Source organism: Pteropus alecto, unplaced genomic scaffold, assembly GCF_000325575.1.
Source record: "Pteropus alecto unplaced genomic scaffold, ASM32557v1 scaffold94, whole genome shotgun sequence".
In the NCBI taxonomy this organism is placed as follows: Eukaryota; Metazoa; Chordata; class Mammalia; order Chiroptera; family Pteropodidae; genus Pteropus; species Pteropus alecto.
The window spans coordinates 14,513,937-14,532,375 of NW_006437736.1; the positions used below are offsets into that span (position 1 = coordinate 14,513,937).

General features: G+C 35.5%; 1 protein-coding gene and 1 pseudogene across 1 annotated transcript in view; one reads left to right on the forward strand and one right to left on the reverse strand.

The window, feature by feature from the left end:
• Positions 1-520: 520 nt before the first annotated feature.
• Positions 521-639, forward strand: LOC112481987 (annotated as a pseudogene).
• Positions 640-1,960: 1,321 nt separating this feature from the next.
• The window catches only part of A2M (alpha-2-macroglobulin), a 40,731-nt gene continuing 24,252 nt past the window's right edge, over positions 1,961-18,439 (reverse strand). Inside the window, exons 19-36 of the mRNA XM_006914721.3 lie at positions 16,372-16,600; positions 15,521-15,647; positions 15,039-15,160; positions 14,609-14,660; positions 12,362-12,445; positions 11,917-12,093; positions 11,511-11,598; positions 10,499-10,655; positions 10,138-10,212; positions 9,485-9,665; positions 7,712-7,935; positions 5,981-6,199; positions 5,692-5,819; positions 4,709-4,799; positions 3,960-4,028; positions 2,908-3,010; positions 2,373-2,414; positions 1,961-2,097 (exon numbers count right to left, since the gene is read on the reverse strand). Of these exons, the coding sequence (XP_006914783.1) occupies positions 2,081-2,097; positions 2,373-2,414; positions 2,908-3,010; positions 3,960-4,028; positions 4,709-4,799; positions 5,692-5,819; positions 5,981-6,199; positions 7,712-7,935; positions 9,485-9,665; positions 10,138-10,212; positions 10,499-10,655; positions 11,511-11,598; positions 11,917-12,093; positions 12,362-12,445; positions 14,609-14,660; positions 15,039-15,160; positions 15,521-15,647; positions 16,372-16,600 (2,185 nt within the window). The 3' untranslated portion in view covers positions 1,961-2,080. The remainder of the gene's footprint in view (positions 2,098-2,372; positions 2,415-2,907; positions 3,011-3,959; positions 4,029-4,708; positions 4,800-5,691; positions 5,820-5,980; positions 6,200-7,711; positions 7,936-9,484; positions 9,666-10,137; positions 10,213-10,498; positions 10,656-11,510; positions 11,599-11,916; positions 12,094-12,361; positions 12,446-14,608; positions 14,661-15,038; positions 15,161-15,520; positions 15,648-16,371; positions 16,601-18,439) is intronic.

An 18,439-nucleotide genomic window follows, 5' to 3' on the forward strand; every position in this document is an offset into this window, starting at 1 on the left:
ATCTTAATTTACAAAATTAGATGTAATCAAGATATATCACTCTTTGAAAGTCTATCTAATTTTACTTCCAAGATTTCCATGCCACTAGGCTGGTGCAAATCCATTTTTCAGTTATAATTAGGCCCCTTCCGCAGGGTCATATCAGAATTTGGATATGGTACCTCAAAACTCAAGAGGATTGTTGTATCTCCAGTTCATTATAGTAATGAATAGTCTGTTGTACTTATCATATAGTATTATGATAATGCCAATACGTATCTCTCTCTCTTTCTTTTTTTTTTAACTCACAGTGAATTTTTCTAAGGGAAGAATCACACTTTATTCAGTTTTGTATTACATAAGGAATATAGTACCTCATACATAGGGGGTAATCAGTATATGTTTTGAGAATGAATCTTCTTTGAGAATGATACAACTCATGATTCGTAACAAATATACCTTTAAGTATATTTGCAATCATGATTTTCATATGAACAAAAAAAAAGGGACTAGAACTAAGTGATAGAATTTATTATAACTCGTCTATGGCCATGCCACCCTGAACAAGGCTGATCCCATCTGATCTCGGAATCTAAGCAGGGTCGAGCCTGGTTGGTACTTGGATGGGTGATCACCTAGGAAGACCAGGTGCTGTAGGCATAAAAATAAAAAATGAAAAATAAAAAATAAGGGATTGTAAGATGACAAGTTTCTTGTATTCTGTGAGGTCAACCAAGGGTTGCCTCGCCTTAAAAAAAAAAGAATTTATTATAAATTAAACTTGTTTCTTTTAGTTAGACCCCCAATTTCTTTCATATTCCATGCCCTAGATTGATGTTTAACTGACACTAATTATAATGTTTATTCAGCTCTGAAATGCGCTTTCTGCTGGCCTTCTTGTCTGAAGTGTGTTGAAGAGGCAGCATGACTTGAGGTTATGAGTGCAGAAACCAGACTTGTTGATACTGAATTCTGGTTCTGCCATTTAGTAGCTGAGAAACTTTGGACAATGTACATTGCTCATGCCTCAGTTTCCTCATTTGTTATAATAGTACCTATTTCATATGGTTGATATATTAATCCTGGTGAGGTGCTTAGAGTAGAACCTGACACAAAAGTGATAGCTTTTATCTTTTATTTTTGCTTAGCCTGGAGACAGAGCTAAGGTTCCTCGAACTTCAAAGTCTTTTAGAGTTCTTAGCTTATACCATCCAGGTTCCTGTCAAACTAAAGCAAATGAAGACTAGGACTCCTAGGACTTACCCAGAGATCTTCTCTACAAACTCCTAAAGCTTCTGTCCCTCCATCTGTAGAATAGATAATTTCAATATGTACTGTATCTGAATATCTCCTTGAGTTTATATCTAGTCTTTGACCCTGGCTCAAAGTTTCAGAAAAAATGATGTTTCAATGTAGTACTCCTATTTGGGCTTTGAATTCTATATATTCTTTCTTCTAAGAGAACTGTCTTCTACATGTTAATCCCTCTTCAACATTTTCAATCTGTCATCTTTTATTGAATCTGAAACCCAAGGTTAACTGATGGATTATTTATATTTGTCAATTGTAGCTTGGTTCTAACTAAGGACACATAACTCCCAATTCAGGTCAAATTCCAGTTTATTATGCTGCCTCTCAATGTAACCTATTCAACTTTGTATTTCATTACTTCCCTTTAATGTGGAAAATCTTTTCTAGTCAAGTCAGTCTTTTATTTTCTTATAAAATATACTCTTCAGCTTTTTCTTAGGCTTTTTGCAAAAGCAAATGCACTTTACACTTTCCTAGTGTGTAATTTAATACTTTCTTCTTTCCCCTGTGACACTTACATGACCTACTCAGACCAACAGCTCTGTAACACTTTTCGTTTTCTGCACTCTCTCAGCCCTGATTGCTATGAATTTTTATTTCAGGATTCTATCAGGAATTATATGGAAATGTAAGAAATGTTTATTGAATGAATGAGGATACAGTGATAAAGATTGGCTAGAAAAAATGGTTTATTCATTAAAGCTTCAGAAATACAAAACTCTTTTCTTCCACAGAGACCTGAGTCTGTGGAACAGGGACTCCAGCAGAGCAGTGTTTATTGGCCTGGTCTTCAGGCATTTCCTTGATCTGTGATAAGGGAGAGAATAGAAAATTAAGATGGACTTAGGTTTCCTGAGTCCCTCTCTTAGATCTGGGTGGCATACTGCTCAAGAAAACCCAATTAGCGTCGTGAGAGACAAAATCTATCAGTGGCCCTGTCAACATAAGTATATTTTTCTATAAGTTGTACTGTGAGCAATATGATGTCTATAAATAATGTTTATCCATAATTTAATAAAGGAGATTTGAGGGATAAGCCAAAGGGATTCTAACTGCATTTGGAAGGGGTGTATATTGCCTACCTTTGCTGCAAGGAGCACTGTACTCAGCAATTGCAAACTCATCTGAATAAAAACAAAAAGGATTAGGCGAAGTGAGAGGGACAGCCAGCATCTATGGGATACAGGCCAGTGAAAGAATATTTATTATGGGAAGAACTATATTGTGTCAGACACATCAGCATCATTTATTCAATCTATTGTTTGCTGCTTTACATTGTTAACTCTTCAAATACAGCATATTATATTTCCTTTTATCCTAAACCCCTTAAGGACAGTTCAATGTTATACTTATTTAAATCTAATGCTGTCATATAGTTGATTTACCTGAAGAAAAGGGAACTAAATATCCTACAGATTTTTTGTATTAGTTGATATATTTATGCTATTGGTAGTTTTTACAATGTATATATAGAAGACAAAGCAAGGAGAATCAGACTTAATGGAGACAAAATGAAGGGATGAGAGCCGTTAGTGTAATAAATTGCCCCTACATATTTCTCAAATCTAAATTTCTGTGATCAGGAATTTAATCTGTGTGAAACTTGCTCACACTCACCTGTCTCATAGTAATCATAGACTTTCACTATGGCTGGTTTCAGATCTCTTACTGGGATATCTTGTAGAACCCTGAAGGACAAGCTCAGTGTCTGATTTGTCACCTAGAAAGCAAAAGGGAATTAAATGAACTTCCAAAGAAATTTCTTCTCTCTTCTTTGAATGAGTTTAAAATTTCATTTGTTTTGAGGGAGAAAAAACTATTTATCAACTAACAGGGTCCTTAAGTTTAAAATTTCATTTGTTTTGAGGGAGAAAAAACTATTTATCAACTAACAGGGTCCTTAAAATAGCAGAGTAGATGAAAACTTCCCCAAATCATTTCTTAAGTAACTAAAACAATGCATATAATCCCATCGATTCTAGTACATGGCTCTGTTCATAGGGATAAATGATATATGATTTTTATTTGTTAAATAGTTATGTTCATTTTTGAACACCCAGAGATTTGTTACAATTTCATTTCTTTATCTTGTAGAAATACTTGTGTTAACCCAAAAAGTAATATAAAAAGTTGATTATTGTAGCCTTGTTAAGTTTTGTAAATTTGTAAACTATAATATCCATCAATCTGTAAATGAATAAACTGTGCTACCACACACAACTATAAAATGAGCTTGGTTTATGCGTGAGTCGATCTTATTATTTTATGGTCTAAATACTTGTTGAGATTGAATATATTTTCCCCTCTTATATTGTTGATGTATTGTTGATATAATAATGACTTATACCAATGGTTACTTCTTTACATTATTCAGTATCTTCAAAATAACTTGAAGACATAATAAGTACATTTTGTGAAGGATTTCTTGATTACGGGGTCCAAGAAATATTTATATCCTAATATTATAATAAGCCATTTCTTTCTATAGTCCCAGATAAAATATAAAGAAGGAGAGGAGAACATTTACTGGAATTAACATTAGAATTTTCAAATATTTAGCATGGAGGTGAAATCTCCAAAATAACTTCAGTCACTTCCTAGATACCTCCCTTAGAGGGATAATTATCTTTTTTTTTTTTTTTTTCCAATTAGAATGGCAGGATTCTCACCTTATCCAGGTAAATCAAAACATGGTTGTTGCTGACTTCTGTTCGGCTCACATCATTAGATCTTTCAAGCTGAACAAAATTAAATGTTATAAGTGTTAATACACAGAAGAAAGCCCTAGGGAAACCCAGAAAAAAGAATTTTTATTACCAAAGTCTGAGGGTAAAATTTCTTCCAATGTTTTTTGTATGTAAAGACAATATGTGGTAAAATTAGAAATGAAAGAGAACTGGGATGCAGGATTTAATATTAGTATGACACATGGCCGATGTGTAAAGTTGATTTATCTGAAGAAAAGGGAACTAAATATCCTAAACTTGATAATTACCCATGTTTCACGTTTCAGTTCAGATTCTATTACTTATGAAGGAGGTTTTTTAAATTTGCTTTTTACTTCTTTTGTTTGCTTTAACTTATAGCAATATTGTTTTTCTTTGAACTTCTGTAATATTTATAGTTTATGTTAATCTCTCATTTTCATATTTTTTCCCACTGGTTCATATGTAGATACTTTATCTTCTTAACAAGAGTCTAAACTCCATGAAAGCAGGAACATGCTGACATTTTTTTTTTTTAGTAGATGTGGCTCCCAGCAGTGTTATGCACATGGTTGGCACCAATACAAACATGCTAAATTATATTTATGAGTTTGTAGAAAGTATATCTTTCATAGTGGTTGATTTAATAGGATTTTAATATTTATATTATCTTAATCTAGAAATACATAAAACATTTAATAAAATAAACCTACCATTTTCACTGTTGGTTTCAGGGGAATGAAGCCAGATACCATCTTCACGTCAACGACCGCCATGTTGGAAGTAGGGCGGCTGCCAGTGTAACTGAAGATCCAGGGAAGGAAAGAATTAGGGTTTTCTGTGTTATTAAATAGTCTCTTTTTCTATGTCCACAGTAAATACTCAACAGCCCTGAAATGTACATGGGAGTCTTCCTAAATATTCTATCCAAGTGATTCAGAAAACTGGCTGTGCATCACAATCTTCAGGGAGCCTGTTAAAGTCACAGAGACCAGGCCTACTCTAGACCTGATGAATCAGAATTTCACATGTACAGACTCTGAGGGTCTACATTTTAAGAAAGCTCTATACAGGATGCATAGCTGGGCTTGAGACCTCTAATCTATGCCAGTTATTTATTATATACTTTATCTTAACATTTTTCCTGAATTGTATCCCAAAGCAGGTTATCATATTCTTGGGGACAGATATACCCTGCAGCTATTTGAATATTGCTGCATATATATGTATTTTCCCCCAATCTGATTATTTTTATTTAATTATGACCAGTAGGATTTCTAACTAGAGAATCACTACTTTCTTCTAGACACACTTTTCAAGAATTCCTCATCTATGTTCTGGTAGAGCAAAAATAATACAGGATTTCATTACAATAAGATGAAATTAGAATGAATCATTACATTATAATGAAATCAGAAATTTGGGTCAGAGACAAAGGGTAATGTTCTTGATTTAGTTATTGAGGGAAACTAAAAGCCTTTAAATAATGAGATTAGACAATAATAGATTCTGGAGGCAAGGGCCGTACAGTGTAAATCCCATCATTGAGAAATTCTGTGTCAACCTGAGAATGTATTACTTTATTAATAAATATAGTGCAAACATTTGTTGTCACACTGCTCTGCTTAATGAGGAGTCCCAGTAAGAAACTTGGTTGTTATACCCAGAATTAAGTGATTCAGTCAGAAGGTCTTACCTGACATTCAGTGAGATCTGGAAGCTGGTGTGGGCTTTGGATCCATCACAAGTTTGGGGCAGAGTCTGCACCTCCAAAGCAAATGGGAACCCTTCCTTTTCTGGGAGAATATTGTATTTTAAGGATGCCTGTGGAACATCAAAGACAAAAATCTGTGTTTCTCTTTTCCCCAGGATTCCTCCCAACTTCTTTAAGTCTTTCTTCGATTTGCTCCATTATTTCTCGAATTGAAACTTTTTAGTGAGCATGGTTGCTGTGGATCTGCTCTCACCTGCCCCAAGAATCTCACCTGGAGGTAGACACATCCTTCTCCTGTTGCTGTCATGCTGTATTCTCCAGGCACCTCTGGCAATGAAATTTGCTGTAGCAGCAGGCGGTTGTTGTCGTCTACTTGGAAATTTGTGGCAAATGCCCCTAAAGATTGGATGGTTACCTGTACAGCCTTCCCAGTACTGGTGAAAGTGGCTGCTCCATATTTGGACAAAGCATGAAGAGCCACCACCGTGTCCTGAAAGAGACAAGTGAGAGAACCTGCATAGGTATAACAATACTTTGAGGGCCCAAAGGCTCATGTTAGTTGCCACAAAAGGTGCTTTGATTTCCTTTTTCCTGTTACTCTACTTAAATAGTGGAATTCTCATTTTAATATTGCTTATAATCCTTCAATAGATGACAGAACCGTAACATTCAAATATCTGCGTTAGACTATATGCCCTAAAGTTTATTTCTCAGAAAATTGATTTCTTTCTTTCTATTAATATATGTGGGATATGAAATGTAGAAAATCTATGTGAATGATAATCATTTATTCACATTAGCTTATAGCCTAAGATATCTATCTTGACAACTGGTCATACCTGCTATCTCAAAGCCAAAGTTCAGTTGGGCTCTTGCCCCAGATTAAATTCTACTGTGCTGCTGAGGTCAGTGCTGAAAGAACCCAATGTCTTTTGCACCCATGATCAAGGTTCATGTTTCAGTTTCTCCAAAGGAAAGAATAATTGTAATTATCTCCTTGATTCAGTGACATTTATATTTGGCTCTCCTTTTTTTACCAACTTGAATTCCCTATTCATATTCATATTTTCAGTTCTCATCAGCACTGAACCTGGATGATACCTTTTATTTTTTTTAAAAAATTATTATTGTTATTATTATTATTTTTTATTATGATGACATTAGTTAACAAAATCCAGTAAGTTTCAGGTGTACAATTTAGCAGTAAGTTAAATTGTAAATATACCTATATATAAATATGTATATACATATATATTGCATCATGTTGGATGACATACTTTAAGTAATATATTTCAAGAAATGAACGCTAACAATTCTAACAAAATTATTTAACCTTTTTCAATTCATATGGAAAAAATAAAACATTATGTACAATGGAAAAGGATGCAATGGTATTTTATCACGTTTTCTTACCCTCTAAAGATGAAACTTCTTGCTGTCTATATATTGATGAGTTTTTTAGATATAAAATTATGTAGTAAGGCTCAGGAGGTTGCATGAAAAAAGCTCTTTATGCTCCTGATGAACAAGTGTTCATATGTTAAGAAGTAGATAGAGGAAGCATGAAATATGTCAGCTTTAAAAGAAACCAGTTAAAAGAGACCTAAGAATGAAGAGATGTGCAAAGAGAGATTATTGGATTTTGAAAAGTGTTCCTGAGAACAGTTCGAAAAGGACTTAGAACTTCCAAAAGAATGGCATGTTTTAAAATTCATTCTGCCACAGCTATTGATAGTAGTGCTCCACTATTGCTTTAGGGAGGTAGAGTTACTGGAAAGAAGACACTGTGATAATAACACAGGGATGGATGCCAGAATTCTACGCATTTTCTTTTTAGCTTTCTTTGACTTTCATTTTCTCTTATTTCTCACTATCTCTGAAAACTAATAATATTTTCCTCATTTCAAGTTTTTCTCACCTTTACTTTTTATTTTTGGATATGTTCTTGTTCAAACCTTTTGATAACCAAAGGTGAAGCTAAGGGTTCTGGCAAACCACAGACCTGGGTGGAGGAGAATCCCCCTTGGGAATTCTGTTGCTTCATGATCCACTTCACAATGTACGATGCAGAAGTCAGCTCCTCTGAGGTTGGGGCAGGCTGGGCTGTGAGGTGAGCGAGAAGCACATAGGACGTCATCTCCACTTCAGCAGAGGGAGCCTGGGATTGGTAAAAATGCTTCACTGGTGCCTTAGGTTTCTGAGGTCGTGTCCAGTGGACAGAATTATCTGGGAGTGACAAAAATAGATTTATAGGTGACTACATATTCACATTTAATTTAAGGTGAAAGTACTCAAGTCAGAGCTGAAGTGAGAATTGCATTCCTATTATGATCTTTTGAACCTTATCTAGATGCTTTTCCTTCTATGTAAATCTAAGTGTGGTTTGTTTCAGTCAGGCTAAGGCAGATAATATCGCTGGAGTCTGAAGCCAATAGCTGTCTAAATTTTCAAATAGATGCTATAGTTGGGTTGGTAGGGGTGCAAAATAACAGAGCAGGTTCTCACTAGTGGTGGTAATTTCCTATTTCTGATGTTATCCATCACGTATGCATTCATTGCAGCATGGTTTGCTATAGCAACAAATAAGAAACAAGAAAGATCCCATGAGGAGAATTTCGCTATATAAATTATGACCCTTTTATGTATTTGTAATATATTATGCATCGATTAAAATTAATGAATTAGTTATAGGCACCCACATAGGGGACTACTATCAGCATAATGTTGAACTTAAAAAACAAAGGGCAAACAAACAAAGAAAAACACAAGAAGTAGAAATAATCAAAACTATGATACAGCTTATCTAAAGATAAAAAAATGTAAAATTTTGAATATTATTCAGGGCTACATCTCCAGTGAAAATATAAAGAACCCCATGGAAATTGTAATGACAAATTCAGGATAATGATTACCTTTGGGGATGGTACACAAAAAATTTTTCCTACATTTGTAATATTTTATTTTTTAAGCTGGGAGGGAGGTGTAAAGGTGTTTGCTAATTATTCTTTATGCCTTTTTGTATATTTGAAATATTTCCCAATACAAATTTAAGAATAAACAATTAATGACACTGTTAAGGGAGAAAAGTAGAATATGTTTTATCAGATGCCTTATTATTATTAACATCTTATTTTCTATTTCTCCCCCCCCATACAGACCATTGTTTACATAGAAGTATTGTGTGAATATGAATAACTTTGTCAACATTATCGGTCTTGTCAAATGAGCATAAAATATTAGAATTTATTCCTAAGATTACTTCCTTCAATCCTTTCTTATGTTTTAGATGATATGATGTACCAGGTAATGGTTGGATATATATTAAGAACTGATATCTTAATCATAGAAGCTCGTACTTTCATAGCACTTAACTATGTGCCATATACTCTACTAAATGCTTTACATGTATTAACTCACTTAACTTTGACAACAATGCTATGAGGTAAATATATTATTATTCCCACTTTACTGATGAAGGAACTGAATCACAGACAAGTTAAGTGACCTGCTCAAAGTCATATAGGTTATACATTTTAGAAACGTAGTCACATAGGAACTGGTCTCCAGAGGCCAAGCTTCTCACTACTATAATATACTGCCTCTTAGGTTTTGATGTGTGACTTGATTAAGAAATCCTAGATTTTATAATGATATAGACAAAAAGAGAGAGGGGAAGGGATCACGGGAGGTAGGCGTAGGGGATTTTTGCAATATAGTAGTACTTGATATAGAGAATATGGGGTGGGAGAAAGATTTCAGGTGTGCTCTCTCTCACCTTCCTTCACTGCTTCCTCGTTAAGTGACTTGAGTACTTCGCTCCTTTTTTCCTGGTTACCTGCCAGGGCAAATGCATAGGCCAATAGTGCCTTGGTGTAGACATGGCTTCCATGAGGTCCTTCCTTTGCAGACTTCCAGGCTGACTCCAGACAGAATATGGCATTGCGGACAACAGGGTGCTGTGAAGGGAGAACAAGAAGGGAACTGAGAGCTCTGTGAACAGAGAGGCTGGCATTTCCAGGTAAACACATAAAGAGTAGTATAGAAGGTAAGGAAGGTTTTAAAATGCATTTGTCCATCTAGCCTCATTCACGGATAGAGAGAATAGTATTTTTTATCTGTTATTCTCACATTCATAAGGTAGAAATATAGGCCAAATCTTTAGAGTTCAGTGTGTGCGTGTGTGTGTGTGTGTGTGTGTGTGTGTGTGTGTGTGTGTGTGTGTGGTGGGGTGTATAGCCTAGGGGCCTCACAGGGAAAGTGAAAATCTTTCTTCATGGATTGACCAAATTCTCTTGATTTGGGAAGCATTGGCGTAGCACAGGAGGAAAGCTGACACTTGGCTTTTATTAGGTGATATTTCAAACAGCAGATCAGTGGTTTCATTGCATATAGAACTAAGCTGCAGCAGGAGAAGGAAGTGATACCTACAGTGATGGGAAGAGGGATCTCCAGAAGGGCAATGGTTATGTAGGCAGAGAGGGTCTCTTCATCTTCTACTCCACCCTGTAAATAGGAGTGAGAGAGGGAGACTTGAGTAATTTAACTTCTGAGAAGGCTCTTAACCAGTTCTTTATTTTCTGTTATGTCATGGAATTTATCCTTACCCATATTTATTCCGATGGGGCAAAATATCATAATCGGCCTAAGAGGCATCTCCTCTTTATTGGTGCTATCAGGTTAAATTTTCTTCTGATACCTTCCCTAAAGAATTACTATGTTATTACTTCCTTTCCTCATCCTTGTACACATGATAATGGACAAATCAAAGATAGTGCTGAGAACACTTCACCTTAATGGCATTGTTGAGCAGCGACCCAGAACTTCTGAAACAGCCATTGTCCTTCTGTTTTCGGGAGAGCCAGGTGAGGGCTTGGTTAATGTGTGTTTCATCAATGAAGATGTAAGTTTGAGCCTGGGCAAAAGTCTTCAGTACAAAGGCAGTAAGCCTGAAGGGGGAGGAAGTGATGACATTTACGTTGTTACAATAGTTTTATAACTACTTCACAGCAACAGGCTTCTTGGGACACTTCTTACATTAATATAAGTCATCTAAAAGGAATGCTTGTGTACTAAAAGCTCCATCTCCTTCAGACTACTTGATTAACCTGCTAGATCTAGTATTTCCTTGCTGATGCACTTCCTCTTTGCTACAAAGAGTCCAAATACTTTTTTTTTACTTATTTTAGTTAGGCTTTAAATCTTCCTTTTTTTTTTTTTTTACTTATTTTAGTTAGGCTTTAAATTTTCCTTCTCTTTAAAGATTTTCTTCTGTAGATAGCAGAATCTTTTCATATACAGCTCTTACATGCAATAACAACCTCTAATATTGATTTACTGTATGGATTTTAAAACAATGTATCACTGGGCCCTACTCATTTCTTTCTTCCTATTGGTGAATTTATTCTCAATCAAGATGAGTATGATCTAAAGAACATAATATAACCTGAAGTGAACATGGTTTATCTAGAAGTTATATGATATGTCTGTTAAAACCATATCATTAAAAAAAAACAAAACAAAAAAACCTCATGGTTAGAGAAATTATTTTAGAAAAAATAGCTAGTTTAGAAAGAATACTATGATGGATTATTAACAGGATGAATTTGGAGAAAAAATGTGACTTATATGTATTTGAATCTCAGCTTTTCTGCTCATTTCCTTGCTAATCTTGGTTGATTTGTCTAGTAAAACCAACTATAGGTTTAATAGTATGTATCTAGTAGAGTTACTGTGAATATAATTATGATAATATATGTAAATAAGCTGGCACAAAAATGGGAGCTCAAAAAACTCTTCCTTACCAGGTATTGCCTGCGCTCCTGCCATATTTCTCCCCAAAGGTGCTATAGGAACCATCATAATGCTTGTAGTTCAACTGTCTCTGGTAACCTGGAATGAAAAGTTAATGATACAACATGACTGGTTATACATGCTGTAGCCAGAGAAATACCAAAATGCCATGGTCTCTCTTGTGTTGTTTCCTAAATTTTGCTGTCATATATTAGAAGGTTCTGAGTCTTAAATATTTTATTGGAGTTTGGACACTGGATAGGTACTATAAAATGAACTGTCATAGTTTTCTTATCACGGTAATTATCATAGTATGATAAGCTAATGTAACATAATATTGATAAGTAATGTTTGGGAAATCGAATTTATTGTTAAAGTAATACTGTGAACTTTTTACTCACTTATTCAATCACTCACCAGTGTTGAGATAACCAATGGCCTTGGACTTGACCTCTGGAGTCAGCTGCTGTGTTTTATTTAGATAATCCAGAACATAGATGTTAGGAGCAAAGAGGACCATATTCTGCTCTCCACAGCCATAGGGCATTCGAAGGAGATTTTGCGTGTTTTGCATGGCAGAGCCTAATATGTCTCCTAGGGAGTGGGAGAGATGAGAAGTCATAAAGCATATAGATTATATAACCTATCAGAATCATTAAAAAGAAATAAATTATTAGCTGAGGCAAAGAAATAAGAATTTTTAGGAAAGATAAATCTTTCAGGGACAAAAAGTATTATTGGAAGCCATAAACAAGCCTAAAAAAAAGAGAGAGGAAAGATGTTAAAATTATAGTTGTTCTTTTGAAAACTTATTTATGAAAAAGAAATGTAGTAGAATAGTCTACTAGGGCTGGAGACTCACCTAAAACTGAGAAAGAGGCTCGGGCAGAGTCTTCTACCACATTTGGTGGCAGCTTCAGTGATAATTGTTCAGGCACCTCAGCACCTAGAGAACGAAACAAACCAATTATAATGAAAATTATTTCTGCTATAAATCATCCTGAAGAGCTCTAAGACCAAGAAGTCAGAACTATGCCTTACACCTAAGCTTCTGAAAAGTTGTCTCTCTTTTAATTGTCTGGTTTTTAATATGTAGGTTATGGTGATAATTTCACCAGTGAATACTTAAATCTCCAAATTCGTCAAGTTGTATATTTTATGTTTTATTAATTATAATAATTACACATGGTCATGTAATTAAATTTAAGTTTAATCATATAATTAATACATAATATAATTATGTATTAAATACCTACATAGTTGTATGTCAAAAAAAACCTTACTTTCCAAAAAAAAAAAAAAACTTTTGCAAGAAAACATGCCATAAGCAAAGTAAAAAGACAAATTAGCAAGTGAAATAAAATATTTGTGACTTTGTCAATAAAGATTCAGTGTCATTTGGCTGAAGCAAAAAAAAGACAAACTACTCCAACAGAGAGTCAAACGATATGAAAGCAATTCATAAATATGCAAAAATAAGCTCATCCTAACTTGTGATTAGAGAAATTTAAGTTAAAACAATATATTGTTTCATCCAAATTTTTGGTAAAAATTAAAAATTTAGATGGTAACAGATGATGATAATCATCACAGGGAATATAAACTGGTGGCACTATAAACATTTAAATAATAAAGTGAGAATTTTTTAGTTCTATTAAAACTAAGAATATACTTACCGATTCTTAATTAGTAATTTTATATTTTGGTATCTACCTTAAATATACTTGCATATGTACACAAAGAGACCTGCATTTATGTATGTATGAATATATGTATGTATGTGTGTATATATGCATGCATGCATGCATGTAATTCAGAAATTCATTCATTCTGACAAATAGTTAGAAAAACCAATTTGGGAATGGCTAAAGAACCAAGCAGAACTGTGACATATTGATAGTATGGAATTAAAGAGAACTAAGAGGAATTACCTAGATTTATAATTTAACATGGATAAATTTCTAAGACAAGTTCCTGAGTATAAAAGAAGCAAGTTATAGAGTGAAACTTATTCCATGCATATAAATCATATATAGACAAAGAAATTCATCTACACATATTATTTATAAACATCCATAGATGATCATTAAAGTTTTGAAAAAGACTGTAGGGGGTGACATTAGCTTTTCATATGAAGAACTGTTTTGTTTTTTAAAGGAGAATGTATTTTTGTATCACATGGGTAATTAAAATTAATTTTAATAAAACTAATTGATGATTACTTCTAGACTCAACATAAATCAAAATGAAGAACTCAGAATTGGAGGAGAAACATGATAAAAAGATGTGGTGTTAATATTAAGTTTACTTAAATGTAGAAATATGGCTAAACAACCAGGCAATTATGTTTTTAGAACATATTTTACATATTTTGAGTCTTGACAATATAAAAATAAGAGTGAACAGAAATTAGTAGGTAGACAGAAAGGCAAACAACATGAATGATGTTGATTTGACATCGATTTGAGGCGAGAACACTTTGTGTTGATAAATTTCTTAGTGTACCAAATTTCTATAAGTCTTTTTATTTAGACTAGAAAATTCACCAAGATAAAGTTATATCTTTTACTGTAAGCTTCTTTAGTCCCTAACAAATGACTGATAGAGCATTAGGTACAAGATTGGCATCAAACAAATATCAATACGACAGTAATAATACAGTCTATGAAAACTTTTTCTTTGGGAAATAGCATGGTCCCATTATCAAATGCTATTTGTTATACAAAACTCAGTGGTGGAGTGGCCTGAATTTGGCTACCCATATATATTCTATTACTAAATATTCAAAGAAATATCCTCTTGGAGATATTCTCATTCTACCCACTTTCTACCTTTAACCACATCATACACTGGTCAGAAAGATATTTTTGGGTTTGCATAGGTGCTGTAAGAAAAAAAAGATTCAGAATGCATGAGCTAGTGATCCTGTTCTGATCAAATTACGTGACCTCTCTAAGATGAATTTTCTCATTTGTCTAGCAGATTATGATTCTTTGGGTTCTACTTACCTCATAGAGAAAATGTAGAAATAATGTATAAAATTCTTTGAATTTTAAATGTTATATGAACTTTAGTCAATGTTATTTGAATTATGAAGGCTGACTCTTACCTGATGGACAGAGCAGGTAGTTGAATGTTGCCTCCTTCTCTAACCCTTCAGGCTTTAAGTGGAAAGAAAAGTTAGAGGTGAGAATGGATTGACTTTCAGGACATGTGTAATGATAGGGGAACCATAAATGTCTTGATAGTAAAGAGAAGAATTGGAACTGATTTTCAAATATATTATACAAATAAATTCTATGAGCAATATGAAGGAGACAGGTTGATAGATGAGAAAGTGAAGGGAAAATGACAAAATAGAGAGAGACAGACAGAGATGGGGAGACAGAGATAGAGACAAATACAGATTATATATCTATAAAATAATATTACGATAATGTATTATTTAGCCCTCCTTACCTAAAAGTTAGAAAGTCAACTGGACTCATCATTGTTTTTATTGACTCATTATGACCTGGACAATAGGCAAGATTACTTACTTCAACCAAAAGGGACTTGATAATTGTGTCTTTTTTTCCATATTCAGGGACCACAGCTACCTCAGTCCCACACAGTTCTTGAGACTGCAGAGCCTCTGCGCTCACAGTAAAATTCACACTCCCTGAAAAAAGGACCAATAGAGATGAGCACCATTTCCCATTTCCTCCATACCTCTAAACTACAACATTTATAAATAATCTGTAACCCTCTCCCCCTTTTTTTGGTTTTATAAAAACACAGGAGCAGAAATGGAAGCAGCATAAACTAGAGAAGAATGATACTGAGCATTCAAGGTAGAAATGAAGGTGAGGGAAGTGGAAATATCCTTCTAGACATCCTAGAATAAGAACAAAGAAAAAAATTCTACCATCTGTGGAGGTGGGGGTAGCATTGCCTGAGGGAAGTAGAACTGGATATAAAGATCCCAGTGATATACAATCCTTGAATAGGATTGAGTAGTTTCTAGGAGACTGACCCTCACCTAGTGACTTTGGAGTTACTGCCCAGGACACAGTTTGTCGGCCATTTCCACAGATGCAGTGAGACTCTTGTTCCTTCTCTCCTGGCACAGCTAGGAATAGAGGAGAGGCTTCTAGCTGTACACTGACCTGAAACCACATGTGAGACAGAGACAAAGAGATCAGAGGAAAAAGGGGACCAAAGGAAGAATGGCTTAAAATAAAGTATATTGGAGGATTGGTTAGTTTTAGGTTGCCTAATATCTAATATGATATAAATGAAGGCCTAGTACATTGTAGGCAGATTTGACCTCTAAATACTAGTGTTTTGTTATAATCTGCTCTTTCATGCAGTGGGACCACAGGTGAGGAAAAGTCATGATGGCATGTTGCCTGTGGAAGCACCACTTGTTTGGTCTGGAATCCTGACTGTTCTCTCAGCTTTCCCAGCAGAATATACAAAATTTATAAAGAGTTATGGTTTAAACAGGGGTAAGATGCTCCCAAATAATTTTTAAATAATGTAATTAATAATACATGAAAAGTTAAATATATAGGAATGTGGATTTTGAAACCTTGAAGAATCTAAGCCATGAAAATGGAGCCTAACGATTTTTGTCATCCATGTCAGAATTCTTCATACTACACAAACTTCCTAATCTTAGAAAGTTGTGATAAGGGTCAAAAACTTATTTTAAGTTGTATCTGGTATTTGGAGATATCAGCAACCATAGTTATGAATGTACATATCAATATCTCTGATACTATTCTCCTGCTGAGTACATTTTGCACACAGGAGTTTGTTAATATTCCTAAGAATGCAATTTTTAATTTAATTAAACTTGTGCTCAGTTTAAGAAAGAGAGGTCCTTACCCGGATGCATTTGGGAAGGTAGTTTAGGACAGTGGCCTTGAGTGTGAAGGCCTCTCCACGGATCACAGAGTAGGGCATTGTGAGCTCTACAAAGAAGGGCTGGAAGACTCGGAGAGAGGCCGGAAGAGAGAGACCAAGTCCAGTGTCATTGGATAGGCAGAGAGCCCCTGCCTTCCACTCAGTGATGGTATCAGGGACTGTTAATCCTACTTCAGCCACACCTGAGGAGCTGGGGAGGATAGCAATGTAAAGAACAAGAAGTAAGCAGTTAAATAAGCCCTACAAATAATTCTATTCATAACTTGGTTGCACTCAGTAGAAATACCAATAATGGTGAGTATAAACAAGGCTTAAATTGGGAATGTATAACTCCTTTTCTTCCAACTCTGACTGTTTTCTATTCTAGTCTGTATCAGAATCTCCTATAGAAATATAGCTGTAGTATAATCTATTATAGACAATATAGTTAGAAACTAAATATGTAACTTGAGATGGTTCTTAAATTTTTCTCTTTAAAATATTGTTCCACTGAGGGCAGGTTTATAATTTTTGATTCTACTACTACTGTGTGTAGTTGGCCTGACTGATTCTGTGTTTAACTCAAGGTCAATGACCGGTAAAGAAACTTTTATAGGTGTTAAACCACGCAGTGTTTGGTTATTTTTAGTCCTTATGCCCATTTTCTGGAAATCTTAGAATTAAATTTGTGCAAAATTTCTTAGCTCTGATACAATAAGATTAGTGAGAATTCATAGCAGAAGTATTTATGTTAACTCTCTCCTGAAGGAAGATTTGGAGAAACATGGCGCAGTGAGAGATGTCCCCAGATCTCTCCCCGTGAAACAACAATAAACTGAACATATAAAACTCAACAAAAAACACCCAAACTGCACACCGGCATGTCTGAGCATGGGATCTACGCATAAGAGCTACAACAGGTCAGAACCCCGGATGTCGGGCAGTAGACTGGGAGAAACAAAGAAGCTGCCTCTCGCAGCCTGAGCTCCCTGTAGAAGGAGGGGCAGGGGAGAAGGTGTGGCGAGTTCCCTGAACAGTCTTGCCTGGGAGAGTTGTGAGTTCCATGCAGCTGGAGGCAGGGCCCGGTCATCAGGGCAGAAGGCAGAGAAATGGGACAGCAGAAAAACAGCAGTTGATTTTTACTGACCTTGGTTGCTAAACGGAGGCTGAGCTGCAGGCCCCAACTCCCAACCCAGAGGGGCCCTCCCCCCATATCCTCTGAGATCGAACTCTGCGGAGCCCCAGGGGAATCTGAGCAAACTGAGACTGTCGCTGAGACTGACAGAGACTGAAACTGAGGGTAGTGAGCATGATTAAATATCTATAAGAAAATAAAAAGGCATTATAAGGCTTTATATAAAGCAGGGATCCAAGAGGCTTAGACGACAACAATAAACTGAACATATAAAACTCAACAAAAAACACCCAAACTGCACACCGGCATGTCTGAGCATGGGATCTACGCATAAGAGCTACAACAGGTCAGAACCCCGGATGTCGGGCAATAGACTGGGAGAAAAAAAGAAGCTGCCTCTCGCAGCCTGAGCTCCCTGTAGAAGGAGGGGCAGGGGAGAAGGTGTGGCGAGTTCCCTGAACAGTCTTGCCTGGGAGAGTTGTGAGTTCCATGCAGCTGGAGGCAGGGCCCGGTCATCAGGGCAGAAGGCAGAGAAATGGGACAGCAGAAAAACAGCAGTTGATTTTTACTGACCTTGGTTGCTAAACGGAGGCTGAGCTGCAGGCCCCAACTCCCAACCCAGAGGGGCCCTCCCCCCATATCCTCTGAGATCGAACTCTGCGGAGCCCCAGGGGAATCTGAGCAAACTCAGCTCAGACTGTCGCTGAGACTGACAGAGACTGAAACTGAGGGTAGTGAGCATGATTAAATATCTGTAAGAAAATAAAAAGGCATTATAAGGCTTTATATAAAGCAGGGATCCAAGAGGCTTAGACGCCACCTAATGGAAACCAAAAGAAAAGCACCTTCTCTGCAACAGGATAAAGAGACACTTTTATATAATAAATCTTCTTTCTGGAAAAAAAAAAAAAAACC